This window comes from Penicillium manginii, assembly GCF_028828005.1.
Source record: "Penicillium manginii strain IBT 31320 chromosome Unknown utg000009l:1.0-3297300.0:1.0-3298630.0, whole genome shotgun sequence".
Classification (NCBI taxonomy): Eukaryota; Fungi; Ascomycota; class Eurotiomycetes; order Eurotiales; family Aspergillaceae; genus Penicillium; species Penicillium manginii.
In genome coordinates, this window is record NW_026643110.1 from 525,782 (window position 1) to 547,016 (window position 21,235).

The window sequence follows — 21,235 nt, forward strand, 5'->3', positions numbered from 1 at the left end:
TATCTCCATACCCTGACCCTTCCTCTCATACTCTCTCCATGATCGTCCACCCCTGAGAACAATCTCAAACCTAAGTCCTTTTGCGGGGACTTCTTCCAACAGGGGCCGAGGTTCATTACTCGCCTACCTTACTTATACTACCCCGTCACACAAATCCACGGTTGATCATAGAGGCAAGAAAAAGAAAAAGAAAAACAGAAAAAAAAAAACACCGATCTTTTGCAGGAGGATCCCCCCTTCTCCTCCCTCGGCTCCGAACCAATACTACCCAATTTTCGGGCGGGCCGCAAGTCCTCGGTCACCGGTCACCACCGGTCACGGTCACCCACTAGAAGTCTGGTGTTTGCGATCCATCTTGTTTTCTCCTTTCGTCTCATTGGGACAGGTTACACGCGTTGGGTCCTGCCACCCCCCCGATCCAGACCCTAACGAAAGCCTTGGCACGCCGTTGAAGCCGGCTGGGATGCTTATCCCGAGTCTCCCGCCGATCAAGATATGGTTACCGGCAGAATGGATCCTGTCGTCCGGCTGAGTCTACATGACCGTCAATTTAGGGCCAGGGTTCTTCACCCGTAAGTCGTTCCTGAACTTGGGAGGTCGGGGATCGCTTCCCCTTCCTCCCCCAAATAACGGTGCTTCAGGAGCCGTGGAACCTAACCCTGTGTACGGAGTACTTACTTATACCGGTCTCCAGTATACTTCGCGCCTACGCATTAGGATATCTCTCCGCGGTCACCCCAAAACTCATCTCATACGCCCGACGACTCGGGGCCAGAAACTGGGATACCACTCAAAAATTACGAGAGGTACGTTTCAAGTCACTTTTCAGATTCCTTGAGCAACTTTCCAGTCATGCAGTGATGTCACTGCTGCCCCTCTCTTGCGCTCAAATTACAGTATTTCTATCGTTGCGCTATACCTTGCAGACTAACTCCGAATCTGAACCTTATAGCTGGCTCAGGTTCTAGCCGGGCCTCTGCGTATCAACAGTTTCCCAACATTCTGCGCGACTTTGGTCGGCGGTTCAACCTTCCTACCGGCGCTGTTGTATCGGATATGTGTCTCGATCGTAGCCGGTCCCTCCAAGGGTGACATTCGACTGTCCCTGCGTCTGTGCCGCTTAATCCAGTTTGTGACGGCATTCATCTCGGCATGGTTTAGTTTCCAACTACTGAACAAGGACCGTGGCCTTTCACGGAAAGACGTAAGCAGGAGAAGAGCAACAATCAGCCAAGATGAGAGCCCTGCCAGTGTCCCGGCCAATACTCTCGAGCGCCCACCGCTCCCAGAGCTGGTTGGGAGGACAATGGACCTCACTCTTTTCACCGTCACAAGAGCGGTTGACGTGGTTGCCTGTCTGGCATGGAGTCGTTGGCGGCGCCGTCGCAGATTACAAAATCGCTGGTCCCTGGCTGAATCATTGGCCCCCGGTCTCGCAGACGCCGGAGTCTTCGCCATGAGCGCAGCCGTAGTCATGTGGGCATGGTTTTATGTTCCGGAAAGGCTACCTCGAAGTTACGAAAAGTGGATTGGGGAGGTGGCCAAGGTGGACACGCGGTTGATCGAGGCTCTCCGTCGAGTTCGCTGGGGCACTTTCGTATATGGAAAGGATACAGGTCAAGCACCTCTTCTAGAAGCCATGTGCAGAGACTACAACTGGCCCATAGAATGGGGCGACCCAGCCAAAACAGTACCCATTCCGTGCGAAATGGTGCATATGGGCTGCGGCCCTAATTGCGAGCTCCACGCGCTGTCCCGCTTTGCTAGGACCTTCAAGTTTGCTTGTGCAACCTACATCCCATTGCAGATTGTTCTGCGCTTACGGAACTTGAAAAACCCTGCCGTCTTGACTCGGGCCATATCCGAGGGTGCCCAGTCATCTGCCTTCCTCGCATCATTCGTGAGCCTCTTCTACTACGCCGTTTGTCTCGCCCGGACCCGACTTGGCCCCAAGATCTTTGACCCGAAGACAGTCACCCCGCTGATGTGGGATTCTGGTCTCTGTGTTGGGGCAGGATGCTTTATGTGTGGATGGAGTGTGCTTGTTGAAAAGGCGCGAAAGCGACAAGAGCTGGCATTGTTTGTGGCACCTAGAGCTGCGTCTACGGTGTTGCCACGGTTGTATGATAAAAAGGTATGTTCTGCTCTGTTCTCGCATTTACCGGTTGGTGTGGGGTTACACACGCTTTAACCTTCCTTTTGAGGAGCTTCGGCACTCCTTGGGGCCCATTATCAGAGTCACGCGATAACTAACATTTTTCTTCTTCCTGACAGTATTTTTACCGTGAGCACATTGCCTTTGCGACGAGCGCTGCTATTCTTATTACCTGCCTTCGGGAAAAACCTCGCTTGGTCCGAGGCGTCTTTGGCCGTCTTGCTACCAGCTTGTTGAACTAGGAATGTTGTGGTGTTTTTATATTCCTATGACCTATGATGTTTTCTATATACTACCTAGGTCGACTGTTTTATTAGTATTTACCCACTAGAAGGCACTATAATGTGTACCAATAGAATATTGTATGATTATTTACCTGATCTAAAGCTCAGCCTTTGAATTCTCAATGAACCAATTAATCAGGTACTTGTATGCCTACCTAGTTATGCTCTACTAATTACTCGAAATACTTGGAAATCACAGGCCCTCTCATGAAATTTCCTGATGAGCCCTGTTCCTCTCTTAATGGCTAGTGCAGCACCTCGGTCGATAAATGACACGTGACATTGATTATCGATAAAGAAGACACGTGATCTTCAATTACAACGAAGGCCGGGCCGCATGATCGACGCCATTGCTCTAATTTTGAAGACTATCAAGCCATGTTTCGCTCACTATTCCCCTCATGGGGACGTTGCACGTTGACCGGAACCATTCCGCAGCGCTCAATCTATCTGCGAAAAGGTATATTCGAAGCAGAGAGGAGGTATTTCTCAGGCAATTCTTTGCTCCGCGCACAACGCAATGACTCCGCAGCGCCATTCAACACGCCGCAATCGCAGCAGCGCAATACTTCCACAATGTGTGTCGAAACTCTAGATTTATTTACTCATATTGATTGAACTATACTAACAGTTGCTCTCAGGTATTATACCATCAGTATGATTCTTGGAACTGTCGCTCTTGCCTACGGATCAGTTCCTCTCTACAAAATGGTTAGCGGCCCCCGGAATTTTGCTTAGCAAACTACCAAAGCGCTTTGTGCTAATCCTTCTTTTCCGAATTCAGATTTGCCAACAGACCGGCTGGGGCGGACAACCAATCCTCACCCATCGCAATGGAGACGGCGACACTGCCGGACGCGTTACACCCGTGACGGACTCCCGACGCCTCCGTATTACCTTCAATGGGTCTGTTTCAGACGTCCTGCCCTGGAAGTTTACACCACAACAACGAGAGGTGCGAGTCTTGCCGGGTGAGACTGCGCTGGCGTTCTACACAGCCGTGAACAAAGGCCCTCAGGATATCATTGGAGTTGCTACATATAGTGTCACTCCGGGGCAGGTGGCGCCTTATTTCAGCAAGATCCAATGCTTCTGCTTCGAGGAGCAAAAGCTAAATGCTGGAGAGACGGTGGATATGCCAGTCTTCTTCTATATTGATCCTGACTTTGCAACGGATCCGAACATGCAGGGCATTGACACGATCACTTTGTCTTATACCTTCTTTAGTAAGAATTCCCCTGATTGAGATGCTGCCTTGATTGTGACTGAACTGACCCGTCGCAGAAGCGAGATATGACGATAATGGTGTTTTGAAACCCATCCAATCATGATTCACTGCTGCCCCGTGACACTCAAAGACATAGGGTGCGCACCCTGGAAACCCGAACTGGCTTCGTAAACCAGTAATTTCAAGATAATTCGACCAAAAGAAGCCTGCAAAGTGTAGCGGCTTCTGACTCGACCTTCTTGATTCCATCTCATCTCATAAAATCGCGCCTGTACGATACAAGTTGGAGTTAACGGAAATATTTGAAGCTAGATAGAAATTCAAGTGTACATAAGAATCAGCTTCAATTTCGTCCATCCAGAATATGCTAGTAATGTAATTCTCCTCTTGGCTATTAATATTCAGTTGCTTTTTGTGCAAGTTGCTTGTAGAAATGGTCTTCCATCAAGAAGTGCACGGACCAATCGTTAATTAGGCGCGCGTTCCCGACGCGTCCTCTCCAACCCGCATTTTCTTTAGACAATCCAACCATCCAGCTATTTCCTTCCAACACCCCAAAGATCACAATGGCGCTCCTCGTTGACAAGCTGCGACCACGGTCGCTCGACGCGCTTACATATCACCCCGAGCTTTCGGATCGCCTACGGTCGTTGGTAAGTGTGCCACAACCTTGCCGAGCATAGCAGGCAGCTCAACTAACCTAAATCACTACTTCACAGGCCCAAAGCGGAGACTTTCCTCACCTTTTAGTATACGGACCTTCCGGGGCTGGCAAGAAAACGCGCATCATTGCGACTTTGAAGGAACTGTACGGACCAGGCGTGGAGAAAATCAAGATCGACGCCCGAGTCTTCCAAACCACCAGCAACCGCAAGCTTGAATTCAACATTGTCTCCTCTGTTTATCACATGGAGATCACCCCTGCCGATGTCGGACACTACGACCGAGTTGTCATTCAGGAATTACTCAAGGAGGTCGCTCAGACGCAGCAGGTGGATCTGTCGGCGAAACAGCGATTCAAAATTGTCGTCATCAACGAAGCCGACCATCTCACGCGCGATGCACAGGCCGCGCTGAGACGCACAATGGAGAAATACAGCCCTAATCTGCGTTTGATCCTTCTCGCCAACAGCACGTCGAATATTATCGCTCCTATTCGATCGCGAACCCTGCTGGTCAGGGTTGCTGCGCCTACAGAAAACGACATTTGCTCAGCACTCCGGATTGCCGCTAAGCGAGAGGGCTGGACTGAAGCTGAAGGGTTGAACAAGCGGATTGCTAAGGAGAGTGGGCGGAATCTGCGTCGGGCACTGCTGATGTTTGAATCTATCTATGCGCAAAAGTAAGCACGGCACAGCCCATTCCCTCTTTTGATCGCGAGAGCTTGCAATACTAATTACCATGGATATCTAGTGAGAAAATTACAGACGCGAGCCCTATTCCTCCCCCCGACTGGGAAGCTCTCATCCAAGTAACGGCGGATGAGATTCTTAAGGATCGATCACCTGCCAGCCTTTTGCAGGTCCGCACTCGCCTCTATGACCTTTTAACCCACTGCATTCCCCCAACAACCGTACTCAAGGTGAGAATTTGGATGCGTTACTTCCAGAATAGCGTGCCAGAGGTTAACCTACGTCGCAGACTTTGACTTTCAAGCTTGTGGCACGAGTGGACGATGCTCTCAAGCCCGAAGTGATTAAATGGTCTGCTTTCTACGAGCACCGAATCAAGCTAGGAAGTGTAAGTGCCACCAGGGGGGAGATCCAAGAGTCTTGATATTGGTGTAGTTCTAACTTTCGCATAGAAAGTCATTTTCCACCTCGAGGCCTTCGTGGCCAAGTTCATGCGCATCTACGAAACGTTTGTCACCTGAAACCCATCCAATTTAGACACGAAAGCTAACTCTTAACTAGTTATCTGATGGGCATGATGGAGTTTTAAAACTTGAATATTACAAACAAAGACGAATGACGATTGTAAACTACCAGGGCGCGGAATTTCCATCTAATGAGTTCGAAAGGCTCAGCCTTCTGTCATTTTGCAGAACTCGACACCGGTGCCTTGGACTAGGAAATAATGCCCTGGGACTTATCTCTTTTGTAGGCGCATGAAGGCATTTTTGTGGTAGATTTATTGGCGTTTCGTTTGCAGGTTCCCAGCTATGCATCAGGTAGCCAATACATTTTGCATCAATTAAAATTACAGCATGAGAGTACCGTACAATGACTCTTCGGAAATTCCCCTTTGTCTAAGCACATACATTATTAGACCAGTATTGCAATGTATGTAGTTGGAGCCAGCTCTGATGTATCAGCATTCACAAGGCGGAGTTCCTATGAAGTTCAAGTTTGGTCGTTGGACCTACGTCATCACATACCGTCACAGGACCACCTCAGAGCATTTGATAAACCCATGCCGGTTTCTTTCCCCCTTCTTATAAAATATTCTGGCAATTGCATATTATTCGAAACTACTATACCAGCTAGGAGAGACCACGACTTTCAAAATGTCTGATCCACGATTAATTGATATGGAGCCTGGTGGGGAAAGTACCCAGTATGACAGTCCTATCGAGAGAACCGCTGCCGGTTAATCACCTGCACATTCTAATTGAACTGGCCAATGCAGATACGAGTCCATCCGACTGTACACCAAAACGCCCGACAAGCAAACCGGGCAAATGGGGAGTAAGTGGAAGGATGCACCATTTCAGATCTTACCACTAGCAGATCAAAATAGTTGTGTCTACTGACTGGAACTTGGAATGTATAGGCGGAAAAACGCCGACTGAAAGCCAGCTTAGCACCAAGGACGACCCCGTACTCGAGGGCAATGCCAGTGGTGACGAATACAAGTTGGCACAGAAGCTAGGAAGGGGCATGGAGAAGGAATCTGAAGGTAAATAGAGAATAAATCCTTGTGTCTTCTAAAACTCCTAATACCAGACAAAAAGATCATCCCGGAATGGTCCGGAATTTCATGGACACACTCCGGAAGACACGCAAAAAGACTGACAGTAATGTACAGAGGACCTTGACACACCAGGCGATGCAGCCACCGCCAAAGCGAGAAGACAGCAGGGGTATGGGCCCGGCTCTGATGTCGGGGCTTAATTCAACATGGGGGGGAAAATTGGAAAGGAAGCGTTGAAAAACATGAAATCTCGGTATGATGCAGGCGGGAGAGCAGTTTATTGAGAGGGGGAAGAAGAGTCGGAGGAAGTGGTTTGTGGCGGGTTGGGAAGGTCGTTGGTTCCGAGGGGAGGGTTTCTGCGGGCACGCTTGAGGGAGTCGAGAGTGACGCCGTTACCGAGCTTTGTGATTCCAACCACAGGAGGATCGTCCTTCTTGACGAATTCCCAAAGGCCTGTGGAATATTAGTATAAAATGAAGCAATAATGATTATGGAATTCGCTGTTTGAGATACTGTTTCAAAACATACCGGGTAGCTTGTGACCAGCCAGACGGAAGGCCTCGCGGGCGACCTTCTCGTGAATGTCACCCTTCAACTCGAAGACAATTCGACTCACGGGCAATCGAACAGTCCAGTAGTCAAATTTACCCTTACCCTTACCCATACGTTGCTCGTTACCCTTGGTGTACACACCGATGTTGGCGCTAACACGCTTGTAGAGCTTGTAGTTCATTCCTCTCAGTCGTCGCTTGATAGTCTCCTCTGCAATCTTCAAGGCGGAAGAGGGCATGCGGCGGTCGTGATCCTTCATCCGAATGCCGTAGTCTCCCCACACGACTGTTGTTCCGCGGGTTGATCCGCCGGTAGCGACATGGGGGCGGCCCTTGGGCGATTTGGACCTCTCGGCGAACTTGGGTGTGAGCCAATTGAAGGTGGACGAAGTGGTTGAGAAGGACCGAGCCAGGGAAAAGGTAGCTAGTGGACTCGACAAGCCTGCATGGAACGGATTAGTTTCAAATTGTGGTGACATTTTGGCGGGGAAAGCTAATTCGTACAGGATGGCCGAGTGAATCCCAATAGGGGCCCCGCAAACATCTTCATCTGAGGACCCATTATGACCGTAGAGGGCTGTTTGATACCGAGCGCGGACGATGTTTCTTGACGAGGCCAGCGGCACTTTTCGATGTCCAGATCCACTAACCCGATCGGGACCAAATTGGCACGTGACCGTGTTCCTTAGTCAGCTGCCGTCACGGCGCGTCCAGTCGCTCCGGCCGCGGGCGCGACTGGAGAACCCGGAGCTTCTGCCTTGTCCCCCGATCGCCTTCTGCCTCGGATTTCACTTCTCTGAGACTTTACACGGATAGGTCTGTGTGTTTGTGTCACTATGCCGCCAGATATCAGAAGCTTTTTTGGTGGCAAGCCAAGCCAAGCCAACACCGAGGCTCCCAAGTCTGCGAAAAATGAAGTAAGTTCTGGTGCCTGGATGCGAGTCAGCTCTATAAAGAGCCCTATCACCCTCGGGGGTTCCTCAATTAAAGCAGAGTACTGATATTTATGTTCAAATGAAGGATCCATCAGCCGCGAGAAAGAAACGTACGATTACCTGCTTCATATCCATCACCCATTCACCGATCTAATGACATGACAGGTAGCAGAAAGGTGGTTGATGATAGCGATGACGATGATGTCGCACCTGTGAAGCCCGCTACCCCTAAGGCGAAGCCAAAGAGCAAACCGTATGCTTACCCTTTGCTTGATGTTCGAGTCGCGCTAATCATACACCCGGAATAGTCAGCCGGAAGAGCCCAAGGGAGAAGTAACGACAACGTCGGATTATTTTGCGTCCAGCAAGAAACGGGATCAGACAACTAAGAGCTCCAGCACGACCAAAAAGGCTCCCGAGAAGACCGCCAACCCTCAGAAAGCCAAGAGCGTTGAAATTACCCCGAAGCCGTCACGCACCTCGAAGAAGGCCACAACTCTCATTGACGACGACGGCCTTGGAGGTGATGACATTTTTGCTTCCGAATATACGAAGGCCGGCAAGGGCGAAGATGCCTACGTTGCCGAAGGTGACAGCGATGACGATGACGACGATTTCGAAGTGCTCGAGGTCAAGCCAGCCGCAGCCAGAGCCAGGAGAACGCAAAACAAGCGACAAATCGAGGATGACGAAGACGATGATGTAGTGATGGAAGATTTGCCAAAGATTACACCGAAGCCGCGTGCAAGTCGCAAGCGGAAGTCGGAAGCTCTCACTGACGAGGACGAAGAGCCTCCTCAGGAAAAAAAGAAGCGAGCTCCGGCTAAAGCAGCCGCATCCCCAGCTGCGAAGAAGACGAAGGCCGCCCCGAAAAAGAAGGACCCCGAGCCCGAGAACCCAGAGATTCAGGCCATTTTTGACAGCATCCCCTTGATTAAAGCACCTTCACCACCTCCACCTGAGGACGGGCCGCCCAAGAAGTGGACTTTCGGTGGCCAGCGCTCTCGTACACCACCAGTCTCCGGGACCAAGGATATACCTACAGGTGCAGAAAACTGCCTTGCGGGGTTGACCTTTGTATTCACTGGCGTGCTTGAAACACTAGGCCGCGAAGAAGGTGCAGAATTGGTCAAACGATACGGTGGCAAGGTTACTGGCGCGCCTAGCAGGAAAACAAGTTATGTTGTGCTGGGCGGCGAGGCTGGACCATCGAAGCTCAAGACCATACAGAATTTCCAGCTAAAAACCATCAACGAAGATGGCCTTTTTGAGTTAATTCGACGTTTGCCTGCAAATGGTGGCTCAGGGCAAGCCGCAGAAGCATTCAGCGCCAAACAGAAGGCTGAAGAAGAGAAGGTCAAGGCTTTGGCAGCTGAAATTGATGCAGAAGAGAAGAAGCAGAAAGCAGCAATGGAGAAGAAGTCAACTCCCCAACAGACTCCCAGCAAAGGAAAAGCCACAGTATCTTCGCAGGAATCCCCAGTGAACGATCAGCTCTGGACCACCAAATATGCGCCAACAGCTGCCAGCATGATCTGTGGTAACAAGGCGGCCGTTGAGAAGATCCAGACATGGTTACGCAACTGGCACAACAATGCCAAAAAGGGATTCAAGGTTGGTGGGAAAGATGGATCTGGCATCTATCGCGCGGTCATGATCCACGGACCTCCAGGAATCGGCAAAACCACAGCCGCACACCTAATGGCTAAACTTGAAGGGTTCGATATCGTTGAAACCAACGCGAGTGACACGAGAAGCAAAAAGCTCGTTGAAACTGGGCTACTAGGTGTTCTCGACACAACATCTCTTCAAGGTTATTTTGCTGGAGACGGCAAGAAGGTGGACAGTGGGAAACGAAATCTTGTCTTGATCATGGATGAGGTTGACGGCATGTCTGCCGGTGACCGAGGAGGTGTTGGAGCAGTGGCAGCCATCGTCAAGAAGACCAATATCCCCATCATTCTCATCTGCAACGAGCGAAGGCTGCCGAAGATGAAGCCATTCGACCATGTCACTTTTGATATTCCATTCCGCCGCCCGACTGTGGAGCAGATCCGCGCCAGATTGTCCACCATCTGCTTCAGGGAAGGTATCCAGATGCCTCGCCCTGTGCTAGACAGCTTGATCGAAGGAACGCATGCAGACATTCGGCAAGTCATCAACATGCTGTCCACTGCGAAGCTCGATCAGTCCACTATGGACTTTGATAAGGGCAAGCAGATGTCCAAGGCATGGGAGAAGCACATTATTCTCAAGCCCTGGGACATTGTTAGCAAGATCCTGAGTGCCCAGATGTTTTCACCAAGCTCAAGTAGCACCTTGGAAGACAAAGCTCAGCTTTATTTCAACGATCACGAATTCAGTTATCTTATGCTCCAAGAGCATTATCTCAAAACAAAGCCTACTCTCGCAAGCAATTGCATGGATCCGAGAGAAAAGAGACTGAAGGAGCTTGAGTTGATCGACAATGCTGCCTCTAGCATTAGTGATGGCGATCTCGTTGATCGAATGATCCACGGGACTCAGCAACAATGGAGTCTTATGCCAACTCATGCCATGTTCAGCTTTGTTCGCCCCGCCAGCTTTGTCTACGGCAATAGCCAAGAACGGCCCGCGTTCACTTCCTGGCTTGGAAACAACAGCAAACAAGGTCAGTAATACCCAAGTCTCTGCATTTTCTTTATTCTAACCGTGAAACTCTAGGCAAATTGACTCGTTTCGTCAAGGAGATTCAAGGCCACATGCGCCTTCGAACTTCCGGCAACCGGGACGAGATTCGGCAGCAGTATCTGCCTATGGTATGGGATAAATCGGTTCGACAACTCCAAGATGTCGGCAAAGAAAGCGTAGATGATGTGATTGATTTTATGGACTCCTACTTCTTGACACGCGATGACTTCGACGCCATTATGGAACTGGGACTTGGACCCATGGATCAGTCTAAGGTCAAATTGGAAACACAGACCAAGGCAACTTTCACTCGTCTCTACAACCAACGCTCACACCCTCTGCCATTCATGAAGGCTAGCAATGTTGTGGCGCCGAAGGCAGCCCCCAAGGAAAAGCCGGATATCGAAGATGCCATTGAAGAGTCCGACGAAGAGGAGGTCGTGGAAGAGGTCAAGGACGAAGATGATGAATTGGATTTGAAGAAGGATAAATACGTGAGCCAGCCAAAGAAGAAGGCAGCCCCTAAGAAGAAAGGGAAGAAGGCCGCTGAGGATGATGGCGAAGAAAAGCCAAAGAAGGGTCGGAAAGCGAAGGCCAAAGCTTAGATGCAATTTGTATAATACAACGTTCCTCTTTCACTGCAGACTCGTCAAATCGACACTGCAGTTGCATATTACCAAGAAGCCTTTTCTTTCACCAATGTGAGCCGTCGTCACATGTTTCGAATTACAAGTAACTATCTTGATAATTACAACGTTGGAACATGGAGCTACAAGTTTTCGAACAAAATATAAGATCAGTATTGCATAGATGTGGAAATTAGATGCCCGCCTCATTTACTCTCCAACTTCGCGGTCATCATCCCATCGTACCCACTTCATCACAGACCAACTGAGGGTAGTTTGGCGAATCGTTTTGCCCCAAATGAAGAACGGAATCCAGCAGATAAGAACGCCTCCACAGATGGCAGCCATCTCGCCGTATGCGATATTGTAACCGTGGATTTCCACCCAGGGGTTTGTGTAGAAGCCGAGCAGGAAGCCGAAGGCAGACTTGAAAGCTAGTTGGGTAACGACAATTTCTCCAGCAATGGGGCGATAACTGTCGATGGTGTACACAAGGGAGACATTGGTAGCTTGAGTGATAGTGAAATTGACTAAACAAAATTAGCATCTCGATCAAGAGGGGGTCGAAGAAGGACAGCAAATTCAAAGACTTACTCAAGCCAATACCAATGGTAGGAACTATCCAGTGCATCTGCCACTTGATACCACATCCATATAGAGCTAGAGCCAAAGGGCCGGTAATAGCACCGACCATGATGGCTGGAAGACGCATCTCCGGCTCACGAATACCGCCATTGCGGCGGGTGAAGTAATCGGCAACCCAATCAGAGAAGTTTCCACCGAGAAGAATACCGAAAGCACAGCCGATGATCGCAGAAACGAAGCAAAGTCCGGATTGCCATGCCTCAAAGCCGTAAGCGGTTGAAAACGCGGAAGAAACATTTGAGGTAATGGCTGTGATGAAGCCGATAGTTACAGACATGACAAGTGTAGCCCACAACACTGGGGGTAGAATCAACAGCCCCACTGGTCGGATAATCATTTTCCAAAGGGATTCATGGGTAAATTTGCCATGATAGAGCCTCAGGCCCTGCTTAAAGCCTGGGCTACTATCAACATTGGCATCTTGAGGTGCAACCTCGATTTCCGCAGTCTCACCCACGCCGGCTTCTTCACCCTTGACACTGCGTCGGATGCGATTACCAGAGGGACTCAAGGTTGTAACGGTGCCTGTTGGTGCGAAATTGCGGTTATAAGCCGTCTCTGGGAAAGTGGCATAGACCACGAGAGTAACAAAGCCAATCAAGGCAATGGCGACGTAGTAGATGTAGCGCCATGGGTATGATTTGACAATGAACCCATCGACGATGGCACCACTTGCAACACCGAAATTTAGGGAGGCATTATATAGTCTAGAGCATATTAGAAAAGGATGAGCAGAGTTTCAGCAATCAACTTACGCTGTAATGGTTCCACGCTCGTGTAGGAAGAAGATGTCGGCAATAGTAATCGGGGCCAAACATTCACCCGCGCCGGCAGCGATTCCCATGACGATTCGAGCAACTAGGAAATTCGCATACTCCTTCGCCACAGCACACCAGATAGCAGTGATAGTGTAGAGGGTGAACGCAGTCACGTATATCGGTCGTCGACCGTATTTGTTGATGAGAGGCATCCAGATCAGGTTTCCAAGACCTTGGAACAAAGCCGTGCAATTGAAAAAGTAGGCTGTTTTCGCGATCGCCGCCGACATACCGGTCTGTTGCCAATCAGGGAAAAAGTCTTGTGCAGTCTGGAGAATGGCGAGCGTGGGACCGGCTGCTAGGAAGTTGCAAAGAACCATGGCGAGGCACACAGCCACTGCGGTGTATAGCTTGAACCATCTTGGCCTGTAGGAATTGGGATATCAGAGTCAGATGCAAGTCATTGCAGAATGCCCAAGAAATCACCATAGGGGTTTTTTACCAGTTAAGGGGATCTTTAGGATCATCAGAAGGCGTAGGAACCAGAATCACCTCGTTGGTTTCCTCATCGCGGAGACGGAGATGGCCAAGTGTTTTAAGCTGAGCACTCTCAGACTTCTCATCAAATTTGGCGCCGGAGCGCTCTCTTACTTGCATCTTCGTGATCAACCCTTCAGAAAGCTTGCCAGTGTGCTGGATTCTACTAGAAGAGGTCAGGCCAGCAGCTCGATATATACCCTCATCTTCCCAAACAGCTAGAGTCGTGGCTTGTGAGTAGCTGCGGGGCCCCACGCCTTCAGTGAATCTGGGGAAACAAAGTGAGGCCCACTTCCCGGAGGACCCAAGGGATGCCAGGGACAGCTGTATCTCAGCGCGGTGCCACTTGGACACCTGATCCTCTCCTTTGTTTTTCCGAAGCCTTGCTCCGACTATAGAGCAAAAAGACCCTACTATCCTGGAAAAGGGAGAGTAGACCACCATTCACAAGCTAGAACCATGCACCTCGCAGCAGACACGCAGAACACGAAAATTTGAACCAGTAGCCCATTTTCTCCCAGAAGAAAAGGATGTGGAGGGTCTGAGCCGATATTGCGCGTCAAGAACGCCCTGTGGCTGCCAAGGCCCAATCAAGATCAGCCACTGCTATCCCGCGGATGCGGCCACCTTCCAAAGCTTTTTCAAGGATACGCTTTGCTGCTCGAGAATTCGGCCCCAGAGCGGGCATCCGTACTGGTTAATGATCGTTGAGCCGATATTGATAGTTTGAGTAGACTGTGATGAGAGATTCACGTCTTTTATTCCCACCAAGGTTTTAAATTTGTGAAATTGAAAAGCGGGTCGAGCAGAAACTGAGCATCGACGGAGTGCGGAGAACGGTGCACTAGATAATGTTTCGTAACGCTTGGCACTTTCCTAGTACTTTCCCCCTTTCTGCTTCTATTGAGCAGAATGACTGTCTAGACTCTACTCTGCTCCAGGCCTTTTTTTGCCCGTAATAAATGGATATATTAGTGGCCCGTTTCTTTTCGTGAGCATCTTCAAGTTTATGAGCATCAAGTTGACGATGGCATTATCTCGCTCAGCATGTGATACCAGTAACCTGGAGGGTCCTAAATTAAAACAACTGTAGATCACATGAGCTTGTTCATTTCTTAACCTTGTCTTGTCCTATTCCTAGGGCTTTTTGTGATCTACTGCCTTCCATACCTAGTAGTAGTATCTTTTCATCCTGAGGCAATTGATGCAATTAATAAACTTGAAGGTTAAGCTAGTCAACCCTCCTGTGTATACTAACAAGTTATAACTTGGGAATCTGGACTCGTTGTCTCAATCTTGAAGATTGAGGCAAGCCTTACATACCTACTAGTAGGTCGCCAGATGCCCAGGCGAAGGAATATCCATACCTAGGTACCTACTAACTAGTAGAGGCTTTACATGCGTAAGAAGCTGCTGTTATATACCTTGCTAGATCCTGTCACTTGACATTCTTTCCCTCCAATGGTAGTAACAATGAGGTGGCCACCGTAGGGGTAGGGTAGTCCTGTGTCACGGTGACATTCAACAGGAATGGCACACCTAATGACTGCCCTTCCACTTGCTGATCTATACTTTACTGTAGCAGTCTTCCAATCCATCGAGGTAGTAATGTCTGAGAGTTCTCTTATTACTAGCCAACTAGTTCAGTTTGATTTATTGGTAGTGCAGGTTGGGAAAGAAATGTCTTTGGCATTGAAGTTTCTCGCAATGGTGTGTTTTGCCACTACAGTCATCTTTAACAGTGCCTCATCGAACTAGTACTTTGACTGTAGCTTATATTTAGCTTTTTTTGCATGCTTATCTGAAAAGATGTTCTGACACTGACTCCTGTGGCTCTATCAATTTTTCTCTCGCATCTTCCCTGCTTCTCGTCCCACCCTCTCCACATTGTCTGGCTGTGGTCCTCAATCCTCTACGCCGTACCAGATGACTTCCTCACCGATTGATATATCAAGCGCCATATTACCCACTAGTACTTCTCTCAATGTGAAGTCCTACGACAGTCGTGTCAATGATACAAAAGAGAAGGTGTCGCTTCAGCACCAGGAGAATCTGGCTGTATCCGAGGGTGGGCGTGATGACATTCAGCTTCAACGTCTTGGAAAGAAGCCCGTACTCAAGGTGCGTGAAATCTTCCATGGTTATCGAGCTATCACTTCCTAACTTTCATCCAGCGTGACTGGGGGGGGTTCTCTCGGTTCTTGGCCTTGCCTGTACGATTTTAGGGACCTGGGAAGGATTACTCGCGTAATGACCACTGGGAAAGCACTGTTCACGCCTATGTTAACATTGGAACAGAACTTTTATCCTCTCTTTGACCAAGTCTGCTCCCGCTCTCTATCTCCTCTCCTATATATGACCCCGTTAACACAAATAGTGGTGGCCCGGCCGGAGCCGTTTATGGCTTCATTTTCGTATGGATTGGCACGGCGTGCTATTTCGTGGTTCTGGCGGAACTTGCTTCAATGTAAACTGCAATTCAACTTCAATATCCAAGCACTAATTTCTTGATAGGGCCCCGACATCCGGTGGACAATACCACTGGTGTGCAATGCTTGCTCCGAAAGAATATAGAAATATCCTCAGCTATATCACAGGTATGGTCCCATACTACCCAATACTATTCACACTGTTATTTACTTATTTCCATGACCAGGTTGGCTCTCTGTGGTCGGCTGGCAAGCCGCTTTTGCCTCGGGCGCTTTTCTTATCGGAACCCAGATCCAAGGAGCAGTAAGCCTGGCATACGACAGCTACAATTCTAAAGCATACCAAGGAACTCTGATGATGTGGGCATTTCTATGTATTGTGTTCGCTACGAACATAGTAGGCGGCAAGTTCCTCCCGCGACTTGAGAGCGGACTGTTGTGCTACCATATCCTCGGCTTTTTTGGAATTATGATACCTTTGGTTATCAAAGCCGCCCACAAATCAAAGGACCAGGTTTTCGAGGAGTTTCTGAATGGCGGAAACTTCCCTAGTCAGGGTCTTTCTTGGTTCGTGGGGCTCAGTGGTGCTGCTTTCGCATTCGCTGGTGGTGATGCCGCCGTACATGTAAGTGCGGAGTGCAAATATAGCTGACTTGAATATTAACCGAGAATCATAGATGTCCGAGGAATGTGCAAATGCAGCTGCAGCAATTCCGAAAGCGATGATGCTGACAGTCGTGATAAACGGTTGTCTTGGATTCGGGATGCTTTTGACAATGTTGTTTTGTAGCGGCAATATACAAGATGCATTGAGCTCGCGGAGTGGATACCCTTTCATGGAGATATTTCTTCAAGGAACAGGTTCGAAGGGTGGCGCGCTTGCAATGATCTCTGTGTTCCTTTTTGCCGCTGGCTGCTCGATATTCGGGATGTTGGCCGCGACATCTCGACAATTCTGGTCTTTTTCTCGAGACAGGGGGGGTTCCTGGTTGGGCTTTGTGGTCAAAGGTAGAACATCTTCCAGAGATTTGAAGAATATCCTACTGATTAAAAGTTCGTCTTCTCAGGTCAACTCCCGACATCTACCAGTTTCCTCCATCGTGTTGACCGTCATTATCGCCGCCGTCCTGGGACTGATCAATATAGGCTCCAAGCTGGCATTGGAAGACATTCTGTCAATGGCAGTGGCTGGTCTGTATTCTTCCTATCTGATGGTTAGCATACTGCTCCTATATCGACGGTGCAATGGGGATATTTCTCGTTTTGGCGATGCGACGAGCATGCAGACCAACGTACCTGGAGCCAGGCTGACTTGGGGTCCCTTCCATGTGCCTGGAATTTTCGGTATCCTTGTCAATGGCTTCACTGTAATGTATATGGTCATCATCATATTCTTCAGTTTCTGGCCGTCGAAGATGCATACCACAGCAAGTACGATGAACTACAGCGTTGTGGGAACTTGCGGCGTCGTGGCTCTCGCAATTGCATACTACGCTGTGCGTGCACGACACGTCTATCAAGGCCCAATAATGGAAGTGAGAGAACAGGAATGAGTAGCTCGGGATTTCTTACTATGGTAAACTGTACCCTGGGGCTTGGTTACTTCTATAGCTATTAGCTTCTTTGGCTTACGTCAAATTGGCCGGCTCGAGGTTAAGAGAGATTGAAAGCGAACTTGAAGTTGAAACATATGCATTTATGCTTTAATCAAAATTGTCCATCGTTTTTTTTAGGGGTTCTGGAGCACTATGCTCGTCGTAGTATGTGGCTCAAATTGGGTATGATAGTTACTAGTGAGTAGTTACTAGTTAACACCAGAGACAATCGCCTCGAAGGTAGAAAAAGAAAGAAAGAAAGAAAGAAAGAAACAGATGGACAAATTCAAAGGGAATTCCGAATATATAGGAGTTATAAAGCATACTCTATAGGCATTGTATAAGTATGCCGTAAGTATTCCAAGTTGTTGTCCACGCAAGGTTGACTCGACGGCGGGGAAATGATCGGCGATCAACTTCCACTTGCCCTGCCGCATCCACTCCGCTATTTCCCTTCAACTTCCCTCCCCCTCTGCTTCTGCTTCTGCTTCTGCTAGGCTGGTCCTGCTTAACACATTCCCTTTCTCATTCCTACTCATCTTTCTGTTGAGCATGCGCCTTAGCCCCTGTCGACTTCCGCCCACGAGTTTGACACCGCTATCAACACTATCCTCTCCCCTCCTGGCGACCAGCTCCTCCCCTCGTTTGGAGTCGGGGAAACATGTCGCTCCTTCATAATGAAGAGTAGGTTCTCCCATGCTATCTCTGATTCTACCTCTCTACTCGCCCCTCCTCGTGATCCCCCCTGACACCATGACGCCCGGCTGACAAGTACTCAGCTTCGCCATCTGGCAACTCCGCTCCTCATACCTCTCGACCATTAAAGACGGCATCGGCGACCGCTTGATCAACGTCAACAACTCTATCCTCAATACTCCAGGCTTCCGCGCTGCTGGTTGGTCGGCCGTTGCTACCAACGGCACCAGTGCCAGCAGCATCAAGCGCACCTACTCCCCTCCGATCCCAACCACAGCGGCCGTCTCCTCCGAATATTATCGTCTAGCCGTACGAGATGCAAATGCTGCGCGGGATGAGCTACAAGGCCTTGGACTGGAGGGGGGCGAGGAAGATGAAGGGGGCATGGTGACCGGCAAAAGCAACATAGATTACACAGGCCGAAGGAATCATGCTCGAGGAAAGAAGAAAGGCCGACGCGACCATAACCAAGAGACACAACCGCCCGTAGTCCCCGAGGACGACGATAGCAGTGACTTGAGTGATGACAGCGACGAGGAGATCGAGAATCCACAAAGGTATGCTATTAGGCCACCCGTCGATCGCATCGCATATCACGATTTCGGTTGAGATTCTGACAGTTCTAGATCGGCCGACGCGATCAAATTTAACAAGATGCCCATAAGCCGAGACCGAGCCGATTCCTCTCCTATTCGCTCGATTGAACACCGAGAACGACCAGAGGTCATGATCACCTCCCCCTCGACACGGAATGTGGCTAGCCATTACCGCACCGGGTCGTTGGGAACTGCAGTTTCCGGCAAAGAACAACAACGTCCGCGACGAGATACAACTACGAGCAGTGACTACTTGTCAACAGACAACGAGGTCGATACCCAGAGCTACAAGCCGGGGCAGGTCCAATTCTCGACGGCTGATCATGTAGTCGATCGTCCTCGCAGACGACGGGAACGTACTGGTAGTCGTGGCGCGGACAGCATTGTCCTCGAGGATTTACATGAGCAGGATGAGGACTCTGGTGCAGAGTCCGTGGGATCTGCCATGTCCTCCGAATTTGACGCCACGGCCGGTTCTGGCTCACTGCTGCTGGCTGGGGTCGGCATTAATGGTACCTTGAACGCGTCCTCCCCGATGGTCCTAATGCACAAGCTTCCCGCAAATACTGGGCCCAGTCAAAGCAACTCTCCGCGTAAATCCAAAACGCCAGCGCCCGAGCTACATGAACTTCCACCACCGCGGCCTATCAGCACATTTAAGCCAGTCAGCTTGCTCACAAAACAGCTCAAGTCTAGGAAACGAGCGCCGAGCAACCCTGTGGAGAAGTTCATCGTTCTCTCTGGCAAAGACCAAGCTGATCCACTACATCTCAAGATCTATGTTCCCTTTTCATCTGATCCTGAAGATCCTCTGGATCTGCCCCTCATGAGAGAGTCCAAACTTGCAGAGCAGCCTGCGATAGTCACTGTTGCCGAGACGATTGGACTTGCACTGTGGAAATACTCCGAAGAGGCGCGTGATCCATCTATCGACCGAGAGAAACTGACAGTCAACCGATGGACTCTGCGCATGGTCGACGATGGTGAAGTCGAGTACGACTTCCCGGCGCTTGGACGAACACTTCCGATGACAGACTTCACATCGAACAATAACAATGCGGCAAAGATGCGTGGCCGGTCACGCGGCAAACCGTACGACGAGTTCGCACTTGTCGAAGCAACCGATACAGAGTTCGAGGAGAATGAACGACTGCATCCGCAATTCAGCCAAAGCCTTGGGTCTGATGAGGTTGAACCCCCCGCCAACCTAGCGGTTCCGGGTGCCCCAGGCGCCTCTCAGCCTGCTCCGCCAGTCAAGCCCTTAATTGGACGACAGAATCCGATTCTCGGCCACCCATTCTCCTCCGCGCTGAACGACAACACGCTGACGCCAGCGGACCGACCAATGGTTCCTGTCTCGCATGCTACCCCACGCATGGGCGTGACCAAGACCTTGAAGATTCGTTTCATTAACCTGGAGGCCGCTGCGCATACGATGACACTCAATCCCTCTACGGACAGCTACATTGCAGAGCTCCTGGACTCGGTATGTAAACGCTGGGGTCTCGACAAGGGCAACTATCTCCTCAAGGTGATGGGTTCAAACACCGTTGCGCCACTTGATCGTACCGTGGAGGCATTGGGCAATATCACAGAATTAGACTTGGTCCGCCGACGCTTCGGGGCTGGTCCTCTCTCACTGGGCGGCTCACCTGGTAGTTCTTCACCCAATGCCCCGCTCCAGGTAGACAGCAACCCTCAAGCAACTTTGAAAAAGGGCAAGAAGGGCGGGAAACCCATGCTGCCCTCATTCTCACAGAAGCAAGATCTTATCGCCGGCTATTATCGTCGGTACCATGTCTTCCGCAAACAACCTATGACATTCACTGCTTCGAACCACAAAATCTTAACATTTGATAACGACTATATGCACATGGTGCCTGGCGACACAGGAAAAACCGTGGACACAAAAACACGCTCGATCAATTTCAACGATGTCGTGGGATGTAAGGTCAGCCGCCGTCATCCAAAGACTTTCCGGGTCGTGGTGCTCCGCGGGAACGAGGCGAACGAACAAAAACGTTACGATTTTGAGGCGCGCAATGCTTCGGAGGCAGTCGAGATCGTGGATGAGATTAAGAAGAACATGGCACAATATCGTTTATGATCCAGGGCGGCTTTGCTGAAGCGGACTCGCTAGTCCTTGTTTGTTTTCAATTGCACCGGATCAATCATGGGGGAACGGGGGAATACCACATCGTATCTGTATCTGGGCGGCTGGTCTGGCGTTATGTATCTTTTATCCATGGTGACAGTCAATTCGAGTCTTGAAGATTTCGACTTCTCTCACTTCACTGCTCCTTTCTAGCTCACATTTTGATCCTTTGCTTCTACTAATACCTACCTAGGTAGGTAGTAGGATAATAGTAGATTCAAGTTGAGGCACTAAGGCCCATTTCCCAAGGTTGGCCTTCCGAATTAATGGCATAGGTCAAATACTAACGATATGAAGGAAGGATTCGCAGATGATTTCACATATATTCGAAGGTTTTCATACTAGTATTGAAGCACCGCACTAATTCACATCGTGTAAAAAGTCGCTTTCGTAGCTTTAGATCCATGGATTGAAAAGGCAAAATCAACTATTTGAACGAATCATCATTCCAAAGGCTTCTTC

The 21,235-nt window shown here is 49.6% G+C and overlaps 9 protein-coding genes across 9 annotated transcripts; 7 read left to right on the forward strand and 2 right to left on the reverse strand.

Moving 5' to 3' along the window:
- Positions 1 to 538: 538 nt before the first annotated feature.
- N7533_011971 (uncharacterized protein) lies at positions 539 to 2,397 on the forward strand (the record flags this gene model as incomplete). Its single annotated transcript, XM_057108621.1, has 4 exons — positions 539 to 572; positions 718 to 806; positions 953 to 2,134; positions 2,275 to 2,397. 4 exons carry the CDS (start codon positions 539 to 541, stop codon positions 2,395 to 2,397), a joined length of 1,428 nt encoding a protein of 475 aa, XP_056953722.1.
- A 420-nt stretch (positions 2,398 to 2,817) lies between these two features.
- On the forward strand, positions 2,818 to 3,770 carry N7533_011972 (cytochrome c oxidase assembly protein; the record flags this gene model as incomplete). Its single annotated transcript, XM_057108622.1, has 4 exons — positions 2,818 to 3,017; positions 3,081 to 3,150; positions 3,224 to 3,665; positions 3,724 to 3,770. The coding sequence occupies 4 exons, from the start codon at positions 2,818 to 2,820 to the stop codon at positions 3,768 to 3,770; spliced, it is 759 nt and encodes a 252-aa protein (XP_056953723.1).
- Positions 3,771 to 4,233: 463 nt separating this feature from the next.
- On the forward strand, positions 4,234 to 5,608 carry N7533_011973 (replication factor C subunit 5; the record flags this gene model as incomplete). Its single annotated transcript, XM_057108623.1, has 6 exons — positions 4,234 to 4,320; positions 4,387 to 5,009; positions 5,081 to 5,249; positions 5,309 to 5,407; positions 5,472 to 5,527; positions 5,581 to 5,608. 6 exons carry the CDS (start codon positions 4,234 to 4,236, stop codon positions 5,606 to 5,608), a joined length of 1,062 nt encoding a protein of 353 aa, XP_056953724.1.
- Positions 5,609 to 6,173: 565 nt separating this feature from the next.
- N7533_011974 (uncharacterized protein) lies at positions 6,174 to 6,780 on the forward strand (the record flags this gene model as incomplete). The annotated part of the gene is made up of 4 exons (XM_057108624.1): positions 6,174 to 6,223; positions 6,296 to 6,354; positions 6,440 to 6,565; positions 6,695 to 6,780. The coding sequence occupies 4 exons, from the start codon at positions 6,174 to 6,176 to the stop codon at positions 6,778 to 6,780; spliced, it is 321 nt and encodes a 106-aa protein (XP_056953725.1).
- A 77-nt stretch (positions 6,781 to 6,857) lies between these two features.
- On the reverse strand, positions 6,858 to 7,693 carry N7533_011975 (mitochondrial 54S ribosomal protein uL16m; the record flags this gene model as incomplete). Its single annotated transcript, XM_057108625.1, has 3 exons — positions 6,858 to 7,033; positions 7,109 to 7,573; positions 7,636 to 7,693. The coding sequence occupies 3 exons, from the start codon at positions 7,691 to 7,693 to the stop codon at positions 6,858 to 6,860; spliced, it is 699 nt and encodes a 232-aa protein (XP_056953726.1).
- Positions 7,694 to 7,967: 274 nt separating this feature from the next.
- Positions 7,968 to 11,341, forward strand: N7533_011976 (replication factor C subunit 1; the record flags this gene model as incomplete). Its single annotated transcript, XM_057108626.1, has 4 exons — positions 7,968 to 8,072; positions 8,162 to 8,319; positions 8,375 to 10,716; positions 10,770 to 11,341. 4 exons carry the CDS (start codon positions 7,968 to 7,970, stop codon positions 11,339 to 11,341), a joined length of 3,177 nt encoding a protein of 1,058 aa, XP_056953727.1.
- Positions 11,342 to 11,572: 231 nt separating this feature from the next.
- N7533_011977 (putative MFS transporter) lies at positions 11,573 to 13,422 on the reverse strand (the record flags this gene model as incomplete). Its single annotated transcript, XM_057108627.1, has 4 exons — positions 11,573 to 11,892; positions 11,957 to 12,714; positions 12,763 to 13,191; positions 13,268 to 13,422. 4 exons carry the CDS (start codon positions 13,420 to 13,422, stop codon positions 11,573 to 11,575), a joined length of 1,662 nt encoding a protein of 553 aa, XP_056953728.1.
- A 1,806-nt stretch (positions 13,423 to 15,228) lies between these two features.
- N7533_011978 (uncharacterized protein) lies at positions 15,229 to 17,284 on the forward strand (the record flags this gene model as incomplete). Its single annotated transcript, XM_057108628.1, has 6 exons — positions 15,229 to 15,423; positions 15,477 to 15,515; positions 15,601 to 15,716; positions 15,817 to 15,899; positions 15,959 to 16,356; positions 16,409 to 17,284. The coding sequence occupies 6 exons, from the start codon at positions 15,229 to 15,231 to the stop codon at positions 17,282 to 17,284; spliced, it is 1,707 nt and encodes a 568-aa protein (XP_056953729.1).
- Positions 17,285 to 17,987: 703 nt separating this feature from the next.
- N7533_011979 (Sin1 family protein) lies at positions 17,988 to 20,725 on the forward strand (the record flags this gene model as incomplete). The annotated part of the gene is made up of 3 exons (XM_057108629.1): positions 17,988 to 18,010; positions 18,106 to 18,579; positions 18,649 to 20,725. The coding sequence occupies 3 exons, from the start codon at positions 17,988 to 17,990 to the stop codon at positions 20,723 to 20,725; spliced, it is 2,574 nt and encodes an 857-aa protein (XP_056953730.1).
- Positions 20,726 to 21,235: the final 510 nt, after the last annotated feature.